Here is a 24,916-nt window from a genome sequence, read left to right on the forward strand (position 1 = left end):
GTGGCTTCAGATTCTTCTAAAGGAATTGGGAATGGTTGTCACCAGCCTTTAAAACTCTATTATGACAATCAAACAGCAATTAAAGTAGTTAGTAATCTCGTTTAGCATGATAGAACTAAGCACATTGAAATTTATAGATACTTTGTGAGAGAGAGAGAGAGAGTTGTTTTTTGGAGACCTTTGCATTTCATATATGCTATCTACCAATGACTTAAAAGGCGTGCCTAGGTGCACAGGCGAGGCACATTTTAGGGTATGCACCTCGCCTAGGTCCTAGGCGCAACCCTTTCAAAAGGTGTATGCTTGGTGCACCTAGGTGTGCGCCTTTTGAAAGGTTGACACTTTTTTCCTTTTCTTGAACCTAGCGGTTGGGCTGGGGGTGAAGCTCCCAAACCCCCGTGCCACGCCCCTCGAGGCAAGTCCAAACAAGTCCATGTTAGGGCCTTAAATTCTTAGTTCTCACGCAATTAAACTCTTAATTCTCACACAAAAAATAATGATTTTATAATTTTAATTGCTTTTCAATAATATATTTTATTAGGATGAATGAAAGAACAACATTACCAAATAGAGGGTTTTCAGAGCTTCAGTGAGCAAGCGAAGAAAAGAGATTATGGGTTTTACATGCTTGAAAATGTTTTATATGTTTGATTTTATTTTTAAATTCTCAGTTGAATATGTTTTACATGTTATGTTTATGTATTTTAATTTTAGATAATAGGTTTTTTAAAACATTTATTCTAAAGTTTAAGTTTATATTTTTTATTAATATTATGTTTAATATTTTTATTTATTTTTGAATTTTTGGCCATTTTTATTTGTAGTTATTTTTTATTTTTTAATTTTGTGCCTTAAAAGGCATGTGCCTCGCCTTGCGCGCAAATTGACCCTTGTGCCTTTTTTGTGCCTTGCACTTTTAAAACACTACTATCTACGAGACATTGGCCAATGCGTTCACTAAGGGTCTCGCTTAAGCAAGATTCACTGAATTATTGTGCAAGTTGGGCATGATAGATAACTGCTTAGCTTGAGGTGGAGTTTTGTGTGGCTCAAATGTATGGGTTTAGTGTGTAATATTGGGCCTAGGTTGTAGTACTTTTATTTCTTTTCTTGGACTTAGTGTGTCTGGGCCTTGAATCTTTTTATGTCTTCTATTTGCTGCCATCTAATCAGGGGCAGAGTTGTCTTTTCATGTATTATTAGCTTCTCTTATAAAAGATATCTGGTAGGGCTGGGAGATTCATTGAGCTGCCACCCTATTTTCAAACTTTCTTCTTTTCCTCTTTTTCACTTCTCTTCTTGCATCTTAATGTAAATAGAAGATTAACTCTTATCAAATCTACTTTTTCTAACCTCTTGGCCCTTCTTCGTTTTTTGGATTTTGAAGGGCTTGGGGGGAGTCAGTCAATGGGATTTTGCTTCCCATTGACCAAGATACTCATGCTTAGTTTTCAGATTCATGTGGGGCCCACGGGTAAGTGATACCCATCTCCAAGTGGATAAGTAACTTTCCCACCTAGGGGGAAGTTGCCAATACATGATGGGACAAAATTGCCCCTTTTAGTAATAGCTTTTTATGGCTAAAATGGTCATTGTTTTATTTGCCTGGGAAACAAAAGAACATGGGTAAATGCACTTGCCCAGGTAGGTAAGTTAATTTACCTAGGTAAATGACTCAGATAAAAAATGAATGGGGCCTTGGTTTATTTCTTTTCCCTGTTTAGAGCCCCAATCAAAATAATAAACAAAATTAAAAAGAAAATATAAGGGACTTTCTTTGGGATGTGGGGAATGACAAGAACGGCCACCTATTAAGTTGGGAGAATTTAACAAATCGTAAATACAGGGGGTTTAGGGATTGGAACTTCGAAGATCGAGGGAAAGAAATACTGCTTGTTTGGGGATGTAGTTATGGACGTTTCCCATTGAAGATAATTCTGTGACATTTGGTAATCAAGTGCATCCATGTGTTAAGATCTAATGGGTGGGATTCTAGTATTTCTAGGAACCTCACTTACAGGAGCCCTTTGAAAGCTATCATGACCATCTTACCCACTTTTCTCTTAAAGACATTAGATATGATCTCCGATTATTAGGTTCTCCTCCTGCAAGGTCCCCACTGAACATAAATACACAGACAGAGACTATACCATATTTGTTTCGATGCGGATAGGAACATGTATTCTATGTTATCTGTTGCATTGTACAAACAAGTTATGGCATAACCATCAGGTTATTAATTAAAATTTATAAATTGATAAAAATAATATGCAATATACCAAATTAGAATGATAGAAGGTACAAGTATCCATAAAATAGAAGTTTATAAGCAATAAGTTTCAATGTTTAAGCATTAAATAAAATAATAACTAGTCAACTAACAATTATAAACATTTTACATTTCATGTTTCAAAATGCAAAGTTCTCAAATTATTCAAATGACCAATTTAGATGAAAGGATTCAAAGGAAACATATGAAGAATCATTCATATAATTGATATTAGACTTATGCTCATCCAATAGTTTAGAAAAAAGGAAACACTTAGCCGATTTGGTCTATGCAAAATAAATAAATAAATAAAAGGAAAATAAGTACATTAGGAAAAGAAATGAAAAAGATAACAAATTTGGGATGTTAGATTTAGAAGAATAATAAAAAAAATCTCACTTGATTTATCCAAGAGAAACTAAAAACTTAATCCTCACACCAAACCTTGAGGGAAAATCTGTGCATCTCGCCTCAAGGTGTATGCCTCACGCCTCAAGGCTTAAGCCTTTTAAAACAATGCATGAAATTTGTTCCATCCAGCTTTTATTATCGAAAGAAAAAAAAAAAATTGTTTCATCTAGTTTTAGAATGGTCATCTGGATATTCAGGCTATCAATCATACCAATAGAAATCAAGACAAAACATGTAATCTTCTTTTCTTCTGATCAACCCCTTCGTTTAATCTGCCTCAAAAAACTCTCCTCCCAACCAATTGACCCCTGCAATGTCACAAGGGGGCACCATGATTGGAATAAGATCACTGAATTTATAACCAGGGCTTCAATCAATCCTACTCTGAATATTATCAGAACACATCAGCACATGTTTTTAGGCCAACCAGTGAGTTGCACTTCCAAACGTCATGTAACAGACATGTTTAATGGACCCATGTGGTAAATATGGAAGAGAGGAATCAGTACCAAGATTCTAAGAGACCACCAAATTGAATGAGGATTCATCCATTCTGTTGAATGTCTCATAGATCACCCTTTGCAGACTACAATCACAGATGACTACTCATGAAATAGCATGTCCCTTGCACAAGAATGACATGCACAAAATTCATCAAAAAAAATAAAATGAATGACATGCACAAATTGAGAAATTGTCAAAGGGTATTACTCAATGTTGGTCCCAGCTATCTGGGGTCTTGGGATTTGGGAAGGTAGATTGGACCATAGTTGTCAAGGTGATGCCGAGGCGACAAGGCGCCCTTTGAGGCTCAACTCGCCTAATCATCAAGCAGTTTTGTACTATTTATTATAAAATACTATTTTATTCTTTATTTTTTGACATTATAATTATAAAATAGGCATTATTAAACTAAAATATTCATTTTGTGTGTTTATATACTAATTTATTTTTATTATTTTCTTATTTGTTAGGGTTTAATCAATACAAACATTTTTAAATGCTGTATAGAACCCTCAAAGACTTCAAAACCTGAACCAATAAGTAAGGAAGAACTTAAAATTGTCTAACCAACACATTTTCTATTACTACTAGTACTACTACTACCTTTTCTTTTCTTCTTTTCCTATAACAGAAGTAAGGGTTCAGCCCTTATATTTTTTTGAAATTTCTTTTCCTTCTTTTTCTTCTTCTCATTAATATGTTGATTTTCTATACTTTAACATGAACTCTATACTTATGAAAATTATGAATAATTATTAAGAAAATATGGTTATGGTACCTATGGAACTACCCTAGCATCTATGTTTTCTACATAATCGCCTAGGCAATGCTAGGCGACTAGGCACTCCCCTATCGCCTAGCCTCGCCATGGCACCTTGAAATCTATGGATTGGTAAGGACCTAAACCTCATATTCGTAAAAAATACCAGTACCTATTTCTACTATTTTCCTTCCAAGAAATTCTTAACACTAAGTTCTTTCATAGAATTGCAAACGGGAGAAGGAAAACTTTCATTTTTTTGTTGGAGATGGAGGATGGTACTATCACCCAACAAGCAGATATTTCAAGGGCCTTTGTGAACCATTTTAAATCAACTATAGGAGCTAAGAACTACCAGATGGAGTCTAGGACTTGAAGGACCTCTATTGGAAGAAAGGTGGAGAGTTGTTTTATAAAAGTAATTCAAGGAAGCAGAGGTCAAGGAAGCTATTTCTGCCATGGATCGCTCAAAAGCTCCTGATCCAGATGGCTTCACTATGGCTTTCTACCAAGAAGGTAGGGATTGGATTAAGGAGGATCTAATGAAAATTATCTGAGGTTTAAATGCCACTTTTATTGCTTTGATCCCTAAGAAGCTAGGTGCCAATCATCCTAAGGACTTCAGGCCAATCAGTTTGGCGATTAGTCCCTACAAATATTGGCTAAAGTATTTTCTTTGCGATTAAAAAAGGTTCTTTCCTCAATTATTTCTCACTTCCAAGGGGCGTTCGTTTAGGAGAGGCAAAAATCCTTATTGCCAATGAATGTGTTGAAGACTTTAAGAAATCAGACAAGAAAGGAATTGTGTGTAAATTGGACTTAGAGAAGGCTTATGATTTGGTGGAATGGTAGTTCCTGATTGAGATATATAAATAAATGGGGTTTTGGTGCAAAATGGTGCAAACGGATAAAGGGATGCCTGAAGACTTGTCACTTTTCAGGGGTGGTGAATGGGAGAGTAGAGGACTTTTTTAGTGCCTTTAGAGGAGTAAGGCAAGGGGATCCATTCTCCCCATTCCCATTTACTCTCATTGCGGAGGTGTTTAGCAGATTGATTGTGAAAGTGAATGAGGGAGCACTAATAAAGGGATGGAAAGTGAAGAGATAGGGTAAGGGCGACCCATCTACAATTTGCAGATGGCATCATAATTTCCTGTGAAAAGGGGGGGAGAACATGATTCGAGGAATTTGAGATTGTTGGTGAATCTTTTTGACAGAGTGACAAATTTGAAGGCAATCTTATCAACATAGTTTTCAATGCGCCAAGGCGAGGCTAGGTGACAGGGGGGCACCTTGTCGCCTAGTTGCCTAGGCGGTCGCCTAGGCGATGGATTTTTTTTAAGTAAAACCATATATCCTAGAGTAGTTACCTAGGTTCCATAACCATCTTCCCTAGGTTCCCTAGGGTCCCGATACCTGTTTACAGGTGTTTTCAGGGACCCATATTTTTAAATAATATATATATATATATTTAAAAATGAAATTGAAAACTAAAGAAATAAAAGAATAGGGGGAGTATCGTTACAAGTACCAATACACCTCTGCCAATACACATTGGCAGAGGTGTATCGATACTTTGAACCATGGGTTCAATACAGTAGTTAGCAATGTTTGCGTTGATTAAACCCTAGCAAAATAATAAAATAATAAAATGAAATTAGTATATAAACACATAGAATGAATATTCTAGTTTAATAATGTCTATTTTATAAATATGGTGTCAAAATATTAAAAATATAAAAGTATTTTATAACCCAGTGCACAAAACTGCTTGGCAACTAGGCGAGGCGAGCCTCCAAGGGCACCTCGTCACCTAGGCGTTGCCTTGACAAATATGCTTATCAAGAGTGTGGTTGCTGGTATCAATTTGAGTCAAGCTGAGATTGAAGATTGGGCTAGGGAGTTAGGGTGTACCTCAAGTGCATGACCATTAAGATATTTGAGGCTACCTTTGGGAGTGAATCCTAGAGTGTTATTCTTTTGGGATATGGTGGTGGATAAATTGGAAAGGGAGTTAGTGGGATGGAAGAGGAACTATATCTCCTTGGGAGGTAGAATAACTTTTATTAAATCTACATTGGCTAATCTTCCAATTTATTACCTTGCAGTCTTTTGCATGCCTCAAGCCATTGTGAAAAGAATTGAGAAAATAATGAGGAACTTTCTCTGGGAACCTGGGGAGGAGAAGAGTGATCACTTAATTAGATGGGAGGTGGTTTGTAGGAGGAAAGAGTGTGTGGGCTGGGTTTGGGAAGACTGAAGGAAAAGAACTAGGCTCTTTTAGGGAAATGGCTTTGGAGATTTCCAAGGGAAACAGACAAACTATGGAATAGAGTGGTAGCAAGCATTCATAGGCTTTCAGAGAACGGTTGGGATGCTGGAATATCTAACGGAGCTTCTAGTGCTTCTCCTTGGAAGGCTATCCACAATATTCTTCCACATTTTTTGCCTCATACCAGGTATGCTACCAACTCAGGAAGCAAAATCTAATTTTGGGAGGATCTATGGGTAGGAGAAGCTCCTTTAATGGAGTTTTTTCCTTCTCTGTTTGTTACTTCATCTTTCAAAGGTAGACCCATTTCTGAGTTCTTGGTCCATTCCCCTTCTCAGTCTGGAACTGGTTGGAATTTGGGTTTCTGTAGGAATGTGAGGGATTCAGAGTTGGATCTTGCGTCATAATTGCTTATTTTGTTGGATGGTGTTATTATTGATAATAGCAGAGTGGATAGCTGATTATGGATGGGTAACTCTGGAATTTTCACTTATGCTTCATTCTTTGAAATGCTGGTTCCCTCTCCTTCATTTCCTATGTCTTTCCCTGTTAAGGAAGTGTGGTGTTGTCCAATCCCCCCTAGGGTGAGTGGTTTTTGTTGGGAGGTTTACCATGTTTCGATTAATACTCGTCATTTTTTACGAAGGAGGAGACCTGGTTGGTACCTATCTCCAAACTGGTGTGTCCTGCGTGAACCAAATGGTGAATCTGCTCATCACTTATTTCCTGCCCTTTTGCTTGTGGTGTTTGGGATTGGTTTTTTTCCTTGTTTGGTTGCAGGTGGAACACTCCACTTAGCTTGGATAAATTGTTTGGTCCCTTGACTTTCAGCTTGCCAAGAAAGAGGGGAAGATTAATTTGGAAGTGCAAAAGAGCAGTAGTGATCTGGACATTGTGGGAAGAAAGAAATAAGAGAATTTTTTAGCAGAAAAAAAGAAATAAACAGGCTCTGATTTTAAGTATAATGGTAAAGGTGACACGTTGGATGAAGACAACTGAATTGTTTCTAGACTTCACATTTGATGATATTTTTAGACAATGGGGCACAATTGCTGCATCATCCCCCGCTAAGAAGATTCAAAGGTGACTCAATGGGTGCAGAACTAAAGGTTGCTGTTTTGGGGGTCCAAAAGGCATGGGAAATAGGGATCAGGAAGTTGTTGATTTTAGGAGATTCAAAGGTGATCATCATCTGGCTGAAAGATAGCAACAAAACTCCATGGTATTTCAGAAATGAGATGAAGAAGTTTAAAAGATTCTCAAAAGACATGCAGGTGAATGTGCAGTGGGTACCTAGATCAGAAAACTGTTTAGCTGATTATTTTGCTAGGCAAGGGGTCAATAGAGGGAATTGTTTTTGGGCTCAGCTGTAACTGTAAGAATATGGTTCTGCTTTTTGTCCTAAGAGCTTGGGGTAGCCAAGGCTAATCATATTGTAAATTTTCTTCCTAAATTAATAAAATAACTTTTCTGTTGAGAGACCTCTAATGTCGATCTTCACTCTTCAGTGAAATGTAACTGGGACACTGGGTTATGTACTTATGTAAAACTGGGGAAATGGGAATGGGTCTCTCTCTCTCTCTCTCTCTCTCTCTCTCTCTCTCTCTCTTCAATATACACAAACACACAGAGACACTCAATGAATTGAAGACACTGAACTTGCATGTCAGGTTATCCCCAAGAAACTCCCTGAAAGGCCTCTATACAATGCCTTCCACAATTACTTATCAACCTCTGATATCACTCTTCACCGGCTAAAACTGTGAATCATGGCCTTGATGTATTGGTGTAGCCACACTTTGAATTGGATAAAGTGGCATAAAGTGAGTCATGACATCAAAGGCCGTGGTTTCACAGTTTTAGCCCAACAATATTTCATGTGGAATAGCTTCTCGTTACAGTTCAGTAATGCTGGTGAATAGATAGATGCTACAGATGAGGAAAGTGCCATACACTGATTTTCTTTGGATTTAGCGCTACATTACATTAAATACTAGAAATTAGGGGCATCTTTAAAGTTTGAAACTTGACAACATGTGTGGAAATTACATATCAGACTAGATAATGGGTAAAATTTTAGGGCCTATGAAATAGGGGTGGAGTCGGAATTGGAATGGTCATTCTGATTCCAACTGTTTGGTTGGATGGAATCAGAATCTGATTTCCATTCTTGGTGAAATGCCATTCCCAATAACAATTCCTTCCCCCTCCCTTACAAGTGAGATCCCATTCCAGTTGATTCTCATTCTGATTCCAATTCCCATTTGAACCAAACAGGTTATGGGAATAAGCCATTCTAGTTTTGATTCCAATTCCGATTTTTAATTATGACACTTTGAGCTTTAACTGCAGGCATGATAAAAAAAATCATTAAACTCATTGAATTGAACTTCACCAAATATCTCCAAATATATTCCTCTATTGAAATCTAGGATTTACTCATTACATGGATGTCATTGACGGAACCACCAGTGACTTCATAGGCTGTATAGATGACTTTAATGAGCCTTTCTAATAGCAGCAAATCAGTAGAGTGCCCTGGAACTAGCACTCTGATACAAAATGATATGGATCTTCTCATGAGAAGTGAAGAGGATGAGATTGACATATGTTATTTGCTACATGAATCCCGTTTCGCCATTCCATTCTGTTAAGTGCCATATCCATTCTTTGGATGAATGTTCATTTCTACAAACTCAAATGGTGATTGTCCTGTTAAGAGAGGGATGATCAGGAGTGAATTGTTTTTGAGGGAGTTCCCATCTTTACTGTTGCAATTTTGTTGGCGTTGGGTGTATGTTTCTTTGTCATACCGTGTTACAACCTTCATTTTTTCTTTGCTTTACTTGCAACCACACAAATACCTTTTTTTCTGATTTGCCACTGCTTTCTTTTCTTTGTAGGTTTTTTCTATGCTTCCAGGATTTAGTGCAGAGTTAATGCCAAAAGGTCGTGAAAAGGAAAGCCAAGCAAAGATCAAGCGTTCCATGACTATGATGGATTCCATGGCAAATGAAGGTAATGCTGGTCTAGAAAATGTGGTTTATTTTTCATATCCTGCCATGTGGACGAGTATCAGCTGTTCATCACATCCTATTGGTAAAATTAGAGGGGCTATTCTTTTGCCTATGAAGAGATTGGGTGACAACTAGGCCAACTTAATTATGTAAACAACCTCCCTCCCTAAAGAAAGAAAGAAAAAGAAAAGCAAGAGAAGGAAAAAAAAAAAGAAGAAAAAACACTAAGACTACTTCCACGTGCCTGTAATTGAGTTGGGGTTGAGTTCAGGTTATGGTGTATGCAACAGCTAAATTCCCATGGCTAAAAAAATTAACATTGATTTACATTTTTCCTATTATTTATTTTATGTATCATCTTTATTGTCTCATCTTTTTCCACCAATTTTACCCCACTTCCTGCTCCGTCACCATGGCCTGCTCTATTCACAAGGTGGGGTGGACTGGTTGGGCGCATTGTGCCCAAGCCAATCCTTAAAATTCATTTCAAGATGGATGGATTTAGCCATTGATGGATGACCAAGACTTTTCAATAAATGTTGGTAAATCCAACTTTTCATATTTTATTTGCAAAACAATGAAAACATAATTGTGAAATGCCATTTCCTTGACAATTTTACTTTAAGAAATAATATATGAAAAAATCCTACAATAATTAAAAAGCAAATTTCAGGTTCAGTTGCTATGTGTTAGCCAGAAATCTAGGCCTAAGCATGGCCTATATGTTGAATTCAACAGATGTACCAGGCTTGTGTCTGCCAGCCCAGCACAACCTATTCTCAGCAATAGCTTCTAGTCTGATTTTCCCATCCTTCCCTTTCTTAATTGTTCTTCCCCCAGAGGCCCATTTTTTCATTCTTAATTTTGCAGAGTTGGATAGTTCAAACCTGAAGCTTATGAATGAGTCTCGGATGATGCGGATAGCACGAGGTGCTGGTCGCCCTATTAGAGAAGTGATGGAGATGTTGGAAGAATATAAGCGCCTTGCCAAGATTTGGAGCAAGATGAAAGGGCTCAAGATTCCAAAGAAGGGTGAAATGAGTGCATTATCTCGAAATATGAATGCACAACATATGAGCAAAGTCCTTCCACCACAGATGTTGAAGCAAATAGGTGGTATGGGTGGCCTACAAAATTTGATGAAGCAAATGGGTTCTTCAAAAGACATGATGGGGATGTTTGGTCGGGGGGACAAGTAATACCAGCAACTTGTCTGTTTAGTTGTATGAAATTTCTTGAGAGGGATAAGCTTTGTGCCTTGTGCAGGATTAAAGGCATTGTTATAGGTCAATTGTAACAATCATAGATGCCCATTAACTTCACTGCCCAGGCATTTTACTTGTCAAAGTTAGGGGTGGATTTGAGCTGAGCCAAACCGAATGAATATTTGGCTACTTGAGCTAGATTTGGCAGAAAAACATCAGGCTCAAGTTCAAGTTTGAGCTCAATTCATGTTAGAGACATGAGTTCAAATTCAGTTTGACTCAAAGGCTTGTATGTTCAAGCTCACCCTGGCTTGAGCTTGATAATGAGCCAAGCATCATTAGGTTCAAGTTCAATTTGATTAGCAAATAAGCCTACATAATGGACTTGAGCTCAGCTCGAAGCTTGATATGAGCTAGGTCGAATTGAGCTTTTTACATGTCAAATTCAAATAGCTTGTAAAAAAGCTCAGTTTGTAGCCACTGTAGTCAAAAGTGCGGGGGCAGTTTTTAGTTGTCAAAGGGGAAGCCCCGATATTGTGATAATTTTCAGTTGGAGTCATTTTTTGTCTTTTTAACTATTTAAGCATGGACCATTTTTTTATACACATCTATTGAGGGGTCCTTGGACCGAGGTATATGTGACGATTTCATCTATGTAATGAATGGCTTTATCATGGATTTTGTAAAGGGATTAGATTAAGTGATTAACACAAATCACTCTTCATTTCTTTGTTTATAATCATCATTGTTTAAGAATTATCAGTATCATATTTAAGTAAATTTTACGTCTGTGGAATTCATACTTGTAGTGGGCAGTGAACGTCAACTTGCTTTCCCCCATGTGTTATTGCATGAATTAGCTTTTTTTTTTTTCTCTTGGGGGCAAGATTCAAAGTATCGACACATATCATTCCGAAACCCCTCCGATACACACCTATAGTGGGTGTATCGGGAGTCTGACCAGTTCAGGGGGTGGAGGAACCCTAAACCGGTCCCCCTGAACCAGTTTCAAAAAAAATAAAAAAACACTATCAATTCGCCTAATATGACTTTACTGGCATATCAGGCGTATCAAATTTTTGTACCTTGCTTAGGGGTCATTTGATAACAGGTGAAATGGCTGAACTAAAAAATCTTATTACTTTTTCTTAGTAAATAAGTTTTTCAGGAGGCTGTCGGCTCCTTATTAGGACTACAACTTGGGCCAGGCTAGCCTAAACCCAACTTGGAACCAGCCTAAAAGAATAGGGTTGGGTTGGATTGAAATTTGGGTTAGGGTAAAAAAACTACGAACCCGATTCAACTTTGGGACTTTCGGTTGGGTTAGGGTTGAGGCCTTGACCAGCCCAAACATACTTAATATTTGGCTGTGTAAATATTATGTATATAATTACCTCCAATTTTTTGGGTCCTCAGTTGAACCGTTTGGGTCGAATGAGTTGACCGACGACATCACATAATGATAGCGTTGAATTTTATCCACAATCACCATACAAACTCCAACGCCCCCCCCCCCTTCGGACATCATCTAATCCTACATTTAATATATTAAAATTTACATTGTTTTTTCATTTTCTTTCATTGAAAGCTTTTCCAAATGAATGGGCCTGAGACAAACCACTAATGGAGAGCCGTATGCTTGAGACCAAACATGCCAATAAAAAGGGGATAAGGGTTTCTCCTTCATTCGTTCAAAGCCTTTCACCCTGAACTGAACATACCTGAAATGAACCAACAGAAAACCGCATTCTTGAGCACTGTGTACCATCAATGGAGAACCAAATGCCTAAGACTAAATGCTTCTCTAAACAGAACCAAATGCCCATGCTTCATACTTGGCCGAATGGTGAGGCCCGTGTTAACCAGTTATGCCCTTAGCTCTAATCAGATTGATGTACTTATTGACATTTATTATAAATAAATAAAGTACATATTTGATTCATGTTATCATGGTGTATTTCTATGTTATACCCTTAAACTGGACACTTATGAGACTTGTGTTAGTTTAGAATCTTCACAGTTGTTAGATGGACCTGTGGATGTTTATCCTACCAAGGCTGACACCAGTGTGCTACCAAAAAGGTTGGGGTGGCTTGTCTAAGCTGCTAAGGTGAGACCCAAAGCACATGTAGTGTGGATCTGATCGAAACTCTGAATCAGACCATTTTTTCTAGTTATGCCCTGGACCTTGGAGATAGATGGGCAAAACTGGAAAGTTACACCTGACACTTAGACTCGATTATGGTATTGCACTAGGTGTTAGACTATATTGTCTTTGTTATGCCAATCAGTGAGATCCTTAGTGAAAGTGAAAACTTGGGTATGTTGGGACAGTTTGAGAATTCACCTGAGTAAGTGACCATAGTGACAGAATCAACCCCTTATCGGACAAAGTAAATGATTAGGGAATGCACTCTCTCTCTGATGGAAACCTAAACTGCCAGCAGTTGAGGGAGATGTCTTCTCTTGTCGAGTAGTGTTTGATCATTATGGACTGAGAGGTTAAGTGTAAGACCATTTAGGATTGTCACCTGATGGGCTAATCTCACATAAGTCCATAGTCCTTGGGCCTTCATAAGGTGGCTGGAGCCAGGGACCATTTAGTGTAAATGTTGGGCCTGCTAAGAGCCCATACTGATGGGCTCAGGGGTTCACTGTCTTCAGTAGTGAATTCGGCCAGGTCTTGTAACAGAGACTAGGCTGAACACATATGGCTTTTATGGAGATCAATGCTAGGGTCCCACGCCATACAAAGAGAGTCAAGCTAAATAGCATTTAAAAAGGGAAAGTGAGCCATATGACTTAATGGGCCTAAAGCCCATATGACTTTAGGATCAGTAAGAGGATAAAATATCTCTTATCCACCTAAGAGTCCAAATCCAAATATCAGATTTGGATCAAGAAACACTTTTCTAATTGGATTAGGAAACTTATCCAAAGAAAGTTATAAATAAGGGGGCAAATTCCTCAAGATAAAAAAAAAAATAAAAAAAAAAAAAAATAATAATTCAGCATTTTGTAGTTTTCTCCCTCAGCTCTTGTCGCCCCTACCCAGTTCGATCTCCATTCTTGGAATTCATCAAGATTAGATTTTGATATTGTTTCTTGCTAGAAGAAACATTCTGAAGTTGTGCTCACACCCTACATGATTGTTGCTGAAGAATTTGGGTTCTTGCTGAAAAACCTCCTTACTGATCCTATGTTACCATAAGCAGTGTCATCATCAATGGAGGCAGCTTTTGGTGACCTCTTTGGGTGTGAACACCTACGTTGGGAGCTACTTGCATGGATTACGTATCAGGTATCCCTCTTCCTCTTTTGGTTTCAGATCTGGTCCAGTTTGTTTCAAGAACAAATCTTGAAAAATGCAGTTTTTCTAAATTCAAGGAATACGATTCCTAGATGGGAGAAAGAAAATTTTTGAAATTTCGCCCAACCATCCTGCATGGTTCAGCCATCCATATGAGGGATATCCCTTCCCTATAGTGGTATCAGAACCAGGTTCAAGTCTTGAACCAAATTTAGACCAGATCTAACCTGTGCAAATGGGCAGAAACTGCTTTACTCGATTTGCACAAGTTTGCAGTTTTCTGAGAAATCGGTTCCAAGTTTTGGGTGTGTGATCTGAAATTTAATTCTTTATTTATCTGGAATAATTTTAGAACCGTTTTATTATTGTTTCTTGGATTCTTGGGTTGTTTGTGTGATGGAGATCAAAATCTTGATTAGCATCAAGATCTTTGCACCCTGTTATTTTTATTCTATTCAATACGATCTGTAAATAATTTTTTTTTATTTTAGACGAAATGTATAGGATTTATTATGATGTTAATTAATAGAAAATTAGGTTTTTCTATTTTTTTACATTGGAAGAAGTGTTGGTTTGCGCAGAGGAGGAGAAAAAGTTTTATAGATACAAGATCTACAATCTGCGATTTGCAGAAATTGTTTTTGCTATCTACGATTAATCTTTTTGTAGGTTTGCAGGTTATCCAAGATCATCACACTAACAACCCTCTGATTTTATTTTCTTGTTGATCTTGATTGTCTTTTTCAACTGTAATTAATTTCATATCACTTTCTTGAATTAAATCTTGAATTGGACACCAAACACTAGGCCGAATTTGACCTAGTTTAGTCCAAATTGGTTGGACCAAACCCATGGTTCAATGGGGTTAGTTATCTGACCCAAATTCGATTATGGGCTAAGGGTTTGATGGCCCATTACAAGATGTAATTCGGCCCACCCCTATAAAACCCAGTTTTGATAAGTTAAAGTAGAATCAACCCTATTTCAGCATTACAATTATATGGGCCAAACTACTTTTTGCAGTTTAGCCCATATACATTGATAATATTATTTGATAATATTATGGGCCTTAATGGGCTTATTATGTGTTAACTTTAATTAATTAGGGTTTTATAATTTATGTGATTGATTTGATTAAGTTTTCATGCATGTGCATGTATGTGATGTGTGATGTGCTACGTACATGGGCCAAAAGCACTTAGCCCATGTTCATTCGTTAGTGGCTCTCTACACACATTGCCATTGTGCCCTAAAAATCATTGGATGATCTCCCTTTTCGATAGGCCCTAAATAAACTTCCTCCCCAAGAGGAATCCTACGGAACCCTAGCCGTATTGTGCCCATTTGAATCTAGCTTTAAGAAAGTTAGTAGGAGCCACTTTGGTTTGACCTAAATCAGATCTAGAGATGTAACAACTTATTCCCTCCAGATTTATATAAGTGCATGTGATAAGGACATTCATGTGATAAACTCGAAGGCCTTTTGTCATTAGCATGATGATGGATTTATTAGTAATGAGGAGATGCACCATAAAATTTGGCTTTCCATTTGCTGGTGAATTTGTTTGATTGTTTCAAAAGATGATAGGGGGGTCATAGACCAATGTGGGAGGGGTCTATCCTAAAATGGAAGACTCTCTCACGGTACCTGGGCATTCACAAATATGACGGGTCTATACTTACTAGACATAAAGGTATAACCTAAAATGGCAATGAACCTTGTCTAACAGAGGCCAAAGGGAAAACTCATAATGTGAGTGGATATGATCCTTCACAAAAAGTGGTGGGGCTTAGGAACTAAAATAGTTAGTTCCATGCACCGTATGTGATTTTTCACATTTCTAGAAACATAACCGCATTTCTGCCACTGAAATGGGAGGGAAAATCTCAGAGATGAATAAATTAAAATGGAACATAGATTAAAAGACTTTTTTATGTAAATAACATGAATCAATTTAGGTTGTTGACTAATAATTTGCATTGCCTTTTATTAGAAATGGCAAATGGACAATTTACTAAATTGTTGGACAATAATAAGCTTAAGGGTCCAAATTATGCTGACTAGTTCCGTAACCTTATACTGGTGCTAGCGTCTGAGAAATTGGAAAAGGTTGCTAAAAACCTTGCTTCGGAACGTCCAAGAGATAGGGCTTTTGAGGCCCATAGGAAGGAATATCAAGAATGGGAGGAGAAGAACTCTCTTACGCGGTGTTACATTATAGCTTCCTTAGACAATTCATTATAAAGATAGTTCGATATGATCGAAGCGTCCAATGATATCATGGATATTTTGAGGAGTTAGACAAGTATGCCCTTAGCTCCAATCAGATTGATGTATCTTTTGACATTTATTGTAAATGAATAAAGTACATAATTGATTCATGTCATTGTAGTGTGTTTCTGTATAATACCCTTAAACTAGACACTTATGAGACTCGTGTTATTTTAGAATCTTCACAGTTATTGGATAGATCTGGGGAGATATTTATCCTACCAAGGCTGACACTAATGTGACACCAAGTTGGTTGAAGTGTCTTGTCTCAACTGCTAGGTTGAGACCTAATGTATATGCAATGTGGGTTTTCTTCAAACCCTGAACCGGACCAAATTCTAGTATTTCCCTACACCTTAGAGATAGATGGACAAAATTGGAATGTTACACCTAACCCCTAGACTCGATTATGGTACTATACATTGATATGGGTTGTCTTTGATATGCCAATCAAATGGATCCTTAGAGGGGGTCAAAACCTGGGTATGTTGGGGCAATCTGAGAATTCACCTAAGTGGGTGATCATAGTGGCAGAATCATCCCTTTTGTCGGACAAAGTGAATGATTGGGTTATGCACTCTCTCTGATGGAAACCTAAACTGCCGACAATTGATTTCAAACTTGTTGAAATTTGTTTTTGCAAAATATATTTATATATATACATATATATGATGATTTCAAAATGTTTGCAAAAGGTTTTAATTCTCGAGATCCATGTGAGTAGAGAGTGCAGCACTACACCTTGCAGCCGAAGGAGAGGTCCTCTCTTGTCAGTAGTGCTTAATCATTAAGGGCTGGGAGGTTAAGTGTAAGACCATCAAGGATAATACCTGATGGGATAATCATGCATCTGTCCACAGTTTTTGGATTTCTATAAGGTGTCTGGATCCATTAAGAGCCCATGGTGATGAACTCAGGGGTTCATTGTTTCCTATAGTGAATTCGACCAGGCCTTATAATAAAGACTGGGCTAAACCCATGTGGCTGATGGATTTCTATAAGGTGTCTGGATCTATTAAAGAGTAAGTGAGCACATAAGCTTAATGGGTCTAAGGCCCAATTCGAACTGAGCTTAAGTTAATTAATTTAAAGGGGGCGAATTCAGTTTTAAACTGATTAGGATTAACTGAAGGATAAGATAAGTCTTATCCATTTAAAAGTCCAGATCCAAATATAAGATTTGGATTAGGAAACTCTCTCCTAATTAAATTAGGAGGACGATCCAGAGAATGCTATAAATAGGGGGCAAATTCTTTAGATTTTACACACAACAACAAACTACAGAATTCTTCCCTAGTTATTGTCGCCCCTACCCAGTTTGATCTCCACTTGTGGATCTAATCAAAAAGAGTTCTTGATATTGTTTCTTGGTAGAAGAAACAATCTGAAGTCGTGCTCACCAACCCTTGCTCAATTCTTGCTGAAGAATTCAGGTTCTTGCTGAAGAACCATCCTGCTGATCCTGATCCACTACACATTGTGTCATCTTTAGTGGAGGCGGGTTTTGGTTTTCTCTGTGTGTGAACACCTGTGTTGGGAGTTACTGCTACTTCGTATCAGGAATATTCCTCACTTCCTTTTTGGTTTCAGAGCTGGTCTAGTTTTGGTTCAAGAACGAACCTTGAAAATACAGTTTTCCAAATTAGGGAATACGATTCCCGAATGGGAAAGAAAGAAATTTTTGAAATTTCCCCCAACCTTCTTATAGGGTTCGGCCATCCATATGATAGATCTCCCATCCCCTACAATGGTATCAGAGCCAGGTTCAATTCTTAAACCGAAAATAAACCAGATCTTATCTGTACAAATCGACAGAAATTGTTCTACCCGATTTGCGAGTTTGTAGTTTCGTTGGGAAATAGGTTCCCAGTTTTGGGCGAATGATCTGAAAATTAAATCTTTATTAATCTACAATATATTTAGAATTTCTCTATTTATACTTCTTAGATTTTGGGTTGTTCGTATGGTGGAGATCGAATTCTTTAATGGGCGCAATAAATCTGCGCTACTGTTGTATTCTATTCATTCTTGGTCTGTAAATAGAATGTATAGGATGTATACATACTCACCTTGGTCTGCGCAATATATATATATATATATATATATATATATATATATTAGATAGAATGTATAGGATTTCATTCTAATGTAAATTAATAGAAAAATTAGGCTTTTTCTATTTTATTTCGTTGGAAGAAGAAGTTGGTTCGTGTGGAGGAGAAGACACTTGCGTAGATGAGAAATCTACAATATGCAATTTGCAAAAATCAAATCTACAAGCTACGACTAATCTTTTTCTTGTAGGTTTGGATCCACATGAACAACCCACTAAACTGTTTATTTGCTGATTATTGATTGTCATTTATTAGCCATGATTAGTTTTTAGATCATTTTCTTGAATTGAATCTTGAATTAAACACCAAACCCTAGACCCATTCGACATAGATTGGACCAAATTTGTATTTCAATATGGGTTGTTCACAGCCCTGAAGTTTCACATATCGGCCGAGGGTTTGATGGCTAATTGTAAGATGCAATTCAACCCACCTCTGTAAAAATCAGTTTTAATTTGTTAAAATTGCTTTAGCCCAATTTAGCATAAATGCTATGTGGGCCGAACTACTCTTTGCAATTCAGCCCATATACCTAGAAGATATTATTTGATAATATTATGGGCTTTAAATGGGCCGAAATGTTTTAAAATTTTAATTATGGGTTTTACAGTTATCAAGTTGATTAAATCAATTGTGGATGTTCATACATGTGATGTATGCGATGTGATGTGCTATGTACATGGGCCATAAGCACTTGGCCCATGTAAATTCGATAGTGGCTCTTTCGAACACCATGGCTGAATGCACATCATTGCCATGGTGCCCTTAAAGATTGTTGGATGATCTCCCTTCTCAGTGGGACCCACTTCAGTTTCTCTCCAAGAAGAATACTGATAAGCCTATATTTGTACATATTTTCATACCTCTAACTTGATGATTTTGGTAATAATGTTTTTGAATTAGCATGGTATTGCACTAATTATGATGAAGTTGTCTTGCAAGGTGATTATGAGCCTAATTTTGGAATTTTAAGGAGAAATTCAATTTAATTGATTAAGATAATCATAGAGGAAAGAGCATGCAGCAATGCTCCTTGATGTAGCCATGAAGGAGAAAATCCATTAAAATCGGATTTGATATGCATGCATAAAAATATAGTTCTTGTATTTTGGGCATAACATTCTACCTATAACTCAGATTGAGATGATTCGAATGGCTAATTAAAGTTAAGAGATAAGGTTATAACTCTTATGCGTATCACTCACCCTAATTCTGCCGCCAACCAAGTTCAATTCGAACTATAAGTTTTGGGTCTGACTGTTAGCAGAGCAGAAGAGATAGGAATTCAACTATAATAAAGACTTAGACACCTAATTTGTGTTGAATTAGGAGTATAAGGGGGGTTGCACTATGAAAAGGATCATATACTCAAGGCAAAGGGGCACATCCTGGTAGAGAAGAAAAAGGGAACAGTCTCAACACATCAAAAGAAGAGAGGAAGCAGTTTCAGCACACTAGAGAAGGAGAGGAAGAATACGAATTCAAGAGAGATGAAGGATTAGTTGCTGCACTTGTCTTCGACCGCCAAAGGCTAAAGTTTTCTTATTATTCTATTCATTCTTTGATGTGTTCTTGTTGTGTTTCCCCTTTAATTTTTTTGAGTATGTTGAATTTAATAATGTTTAGCTAAATTCTCTTAGCTAAGGTTTAGATGGATTTTGATCTTGAGATTATATAGTTATTTGTTTAATTCAATTCAAAACCTTTATTATTTACATGAGGAATTTTTATTGTTGTGCTTAATGCTTTAAAACAATTGGCCTATCTTTTAATGATTTGATAATTCATGGATGACTGGCCAAAGAATTGTTATGAATTAGATCCCTAAGCATTAAAAATCGCAAGATAGACTATGATATCAAAAGATGAATAGCTCATGTGTGGGAATCAAGGAAGCTTAGTGAATCAAATCCCATTCTATGATTAGAGGTTTCCAAAGAATTAATGCTTAATTCTTTAGTAAGAATCGAACAATGGCTAGTGAGCACAACTTCAAATTGTTTCTTCCAGTAAGAAACTATATCAATAACCTTTCTTGATCAGCTCCACAGGTGGAAATCGAATTGGGTAGGGGCGATAAGAACTGGGGAGAATTCTACGAGTTGTTGAGTGTGAATGCCCCCTATTTATAGCCTTCTTTGGATCATCCTCCTAATCCAATTAGGAGAGTTTCTTAATCCAAATTTGATATTTGGATCTGAACTCTTAAATGAATAAGACTCATCTAATCCTTCATCTCATCCTAATCAGGTTATAAATCAGATTTCACCCCCTTTTAATTGACTTAAGCCTAATTTGGAATGGGCTTTAGGCCCATTAAGTCACATATCTCACTTACCCTTTAATCTGCTGGCTAACTTGGCTCTCTTTGTATGGCGTGGGACCCTAACATCGATCTACACATCAGCCACATGGATTCAACTCAGCCGTTGTTACAAGGCCTGACGAGTTCACTATAGGACATAGTGAACCCCTAAGTCCATCATCATCGGCTCTAATGGGCCCAACATTTACACTAAATGGTCATTGAGTCCAGTCACCTTATGAAAATCCAAGGACTTTGGGCAGAGATACAAGATTAGCCTATCAGGTATTACCCTTAATGATTTTACGCTTAACCTCTCAGCCGTTAATGATCAAACATTGTCTAACAAGAGAGGACCTCTGCCTCGGCTACAAGGTATAGTGTTGCACTCTCTACTCACATAGATATCGGGAATTAAAGCCTTTTGCAAACAATTTGAAACCATAATATATAAGTATATCTCTATATAAATATATTTTGCAAAACCAAATTTTAAATATATTTAAAATCCACTACCAGCAGTTTAGGTTTTCATCAGAGAGTACATTCCCTAATCATTCATTTTGTCCAATAAAGGGGTTGATCATATCACTATATTCACCCACTTAGATGAATTCTCGGATTGTCCCAACATACCTAAGTTTTAACCCCTCTAAGAAAGTTACTGATTGGCATATCAAATATAACATAATCCGACACCTAGTGCAATACCATAATTGAGTCTAAGGGTCAGGTGTAACATTCTAATTTTTTTCATATATATCCAAGATCCAAGGCAATACTAGAATTTGATTCGATTCAGGGTTTCAAACAAACCCACACTACATGTACCTTAGGTCTCACCTTAGTAGCTGAGACAAGCCACCCCAACCAACTTGGCGGCATATCAGTGTCAGCCTTGACAGGATAAATCTCCATAAATCTATCCAACGGCTATGAAGATTCTAAACTAACACGAGTCTCATAAGTGTTTAGTTTAAGGGTATTACATAGAAACACAACAAATCACATGAATTAATTATGTACTCTTATTCATTTGTAATAAATATCATCAAGTACATCAATATAATTGGAGCTAAGGGAATACACTATCTAACACCCCTGACTGTAAGGTGCAGTGTTGCATTCTCTACTCGGATGGGTCCCAGGAATTAAGACCTTTTGCAAACATTTTTTTTAATATATATATATATATATATATATATATATATATATATTATCATATAAATATATTTTGCAAAACAAATTTCAAGCATGGTTGAAATCGACTGCCGGCAGTTTTGGCTTCCATCAAAGAGAGTGCAGTCCCGATCATTCACTTTGTCTAACAAAGGGGTTGATCCTATCACTATGATCACCCACTAAAGTGAATTCTCTGACTGCCACAATATATCCCATCACTATGATCACCCACTAAAGTGAATTCTCTGATTGCCCTAATATATCCAAGTTTTAACCCCAAAAGGATCTCATTGATTAGCACATCAAAGACAAGTTGATCCGACACTTAGTATAGTACCATAATCAAGTCTAGGGGTTATGTGTAACTTTCCAGTTTTTTCCATTAGTCTCTAAGGTCCAAGGCATATTTGGAAAATGATCCAAGTTCAGTGCTTCAAACAATCACATATTACATGTGCTTTGAGTCAAACCCTAATAGCTGAGACAGGCTGCCTCAACTTCTTTGGAAACACAAATTAGTGTCAACCTTGGCTGGATAAACTCCCCAAGTCTATCCAACGGCTGAGAACATTCTAAACTAACACGAGTCTCATAAGTGTCCAGTTTAAGGGAAAAATACACAAAAATAGACTAATAATAACATGAAACAATTATGTACTTTTGTTCATTTACAATAAATGTATATGTACATCAATCTAATTGGAGCTAAGGGCATACACTGTTTAACACCATTATTTCTCTCTTTTTCTCCTTTGTTATTCTTCTCTCCCCTCCTTCGCTATCCTTCAACAATTGTTGTCATTGTCCTAACCAAATTCAAGCTGTTGTTTTGTTCAACAATAAGCTTTTGAACCAAATTTTGCCATTTTGGTATTATATTGCCTTCTATTGTTCCCCAATCACTGTTAGCACCCGATTTATACTCGGTCCGCTACTTAAACCTCCAATTTACCCCAAAACCTCCCATTAGACCCTCCTGATCACTATGAAATGTCAAAAAAAAAAAACCCAAAGAACCCGAATTTTACCCCGAAAAACCCTCAAGTCCATCATCGAATTTACTCAATACCAATCCAATGACCTCGATCAATACCCGTATACACTTTTACCCTCAAATAAAATGCCACCATCAGACTCAAGACCTCTCAAAATACCTACTCATAAAATTTTAGCTCAATATTCCTCTATTTACCCTTTCATCAAATAAAGATTTCATTCTAATACCTTTCATTAGTCTAAACACTTAAAACTCATATTCCCTTGATCTTAACACATCCAAACCAATCAAACCACACCATTAAACTTTGGACATACCAAATCACTTGCCTATAAAGTTTTAACCCAAGATTCCATTCTGAATTCTTTCATTGACCCAACTTCCTATCATATTGATTCCCCTGAACCAATCAAACATGACCACCATATCACAGATACCCTAAAATACCCACCTATAAAATTTCAGCCCAAAATACCCTTGTTTACCCCCTTCATCGCATAAAGATTCCATTTCAAAGCTCTAAATCAATCGCAAGCCATTTTTCTAAATCTTCCTGATCCAGGTCCATTTATCCCAACCTGTCATCACCAATCAAATCAGAACCTCCAAAAAACCCTATCCTACCAAATTTCAACCAAAAATACCCCCGTTTACCCACTCATTGAGAAAGATTCCGTTTTGGTCAATCTCATCCACACACACAAAATCCTTCTCAGCAATCAAACCCATCTCAACTCTTCACATTTTGGCCCAAAAATCTTAGCTAGACCAAATTACACTCGATTTTGCAAAATTATCAAACTACCACTCAAACCTCAAAAATTACAAAAATGTCATTTTAACATAAACTTTTTTTCTTTCACTCGAAAGATAGAAGAGGAATTTTCAAAGGGCTACTATTCACTCCCTTCATTCGAACGCAAAACTAAGGAGCTACGGCGATTCCTCTCACCATTCATCTCTCTCTCTCTCTCTCTCTCTCTCTCTCTCTCTCTCGTCTTTCTCTTTTCTTCTTCCTCCTCTCCTTTCCCTCGCCATCGGCGATGGAACACCAGTCATTATTCAAACACTCCATTGATTCTATATTTAAGGGAGATGCAAGAATCAAAAACTGGAAGAAGGTTATGCCTTCAGTAGAAGCTGCAACAACTATTCATTCAACCATTGTCCCCCAAGCACACACAAGCACAGAATAATCAACATCTTGGTTGAGTTAATGTTTCATTCGAATCTAGAGCTTTGTTACAGAATCATTGAACCAAACAAAATAATCAACATTTCTCTTTCTCGAATGAGCATCTCTTCTTCAATTTCGTGAGATCAAATCATAAATCAACAAAAATGGACCAAAATCTCTTGTCCGAAGTAAATAAATAAGAAAAGATCAAACTCAATCTCTCTCAACCTCCACTCTCCCTTATTCCACCATCCAACAACGCAACTGCCACAGGTACACACTCCCGCCCCTCTCTCACTCAGCCATCATTCTCCCCTGTTCCACCGTTTACAAGCGCCAATTGTGCCACCATTACACACTCCTGCCCTCCTTCCACTGTCCACCAATGATGGTTGTGCCGCTAGTACACTCTCTCTCTCTCTCTCTCTCTCTCTCTCCTATTCCACCGTCCACCAACGGTGGTTGTGTTGTTGGTACACACTCCCACCCTCTCTCTCGACCTATACACACACTCTCTCTCCCTGTCTTCGACTTTCATAGATTTACAGCTATTAGACCCATTTGATTTCAACGCCACTTCTCAGCAACTTCCTCCGCCTCTAGTCTCCCCCCCACCCCCACCCCCACCCCCCTTCTTTCTCTTCTTCCTTTCATCCCCTTGTCCACTTCGTTCTCAAACCACTTATTCTTAGTTACGAAAATGTTTTGTAATGACAACAACCACCCCCTCCACCTCTCTCTTCTTGTCACCGACTTCGATAGATTCATGGCTATTAGATCCATTTGATTTCGACGCCACTTCCATATCTAATGGTCGAAACCCCCTCTGACTCAGGTCTCCCCCACCCCCCCACCCCCCTTTCTTTCTCTTCTTCCTTTCTTCCCCCTGTCCGCTTTGTTCTCAAACCACCTATTCTCAACTACGAAAAAGATTTACAATGACAACCCCCCCCCCTCTCTCTCTCTCTCTCTCTCTCTCCTTCCTCGTCCGTTTCGTTCTCACTACGAGTTACAATTACTCTACAACTAGGACTTTCTCATTCGTATGTAACACCTGCAGAGACAAGGTTATTCTAGTAATGGTGAAAGCCACGAAAAATCCCAAAAGCGCACATTGTAAG

General features: G+C 37.6%; 1 protein-coding gene across 1 annotated transcript in view; it reads left to right on the forward strand.

Moving 5' to 3' along the window:
* The window catches only part of LOC148866865 (signal recognition particle subunit SRP54 2-like), a 52,698-nt gene extending 41,524 nt beyond the window's left edge, over nt 1-11,174 (forward strand). The window contains 2 exon segments of the mRNA XM_088980809.1: nt 9,120-9,234; nt 10,104-11,174. Coding sequence (XP_088836935.1) covers nt 9,120-9,234; nt 10,104-10,432 — 444 coding nt within the window. The 3' untranslated portion in view covers nt 10,433-11,174.
* Nucleotides 11,175-24,916: the final 13,742 nt, after the last annotated feature.

This window comes from Nelumbo lutea, chromosome 3 (genome assembly GCF_056320005.1).
Source record: "Nelumbo lutea isolate HS-2025 chromosome 3, American lotus-T2T, whole genome shotgun sequence".
NCBI classification, from domain to species: domain Eukaryota; kingdom Viridiplantae; phylum Streptophyta; class Magnoliopsida; order Proteales; family Nelumbonaceae; genus Nelumbo; species Nelumbo lutea.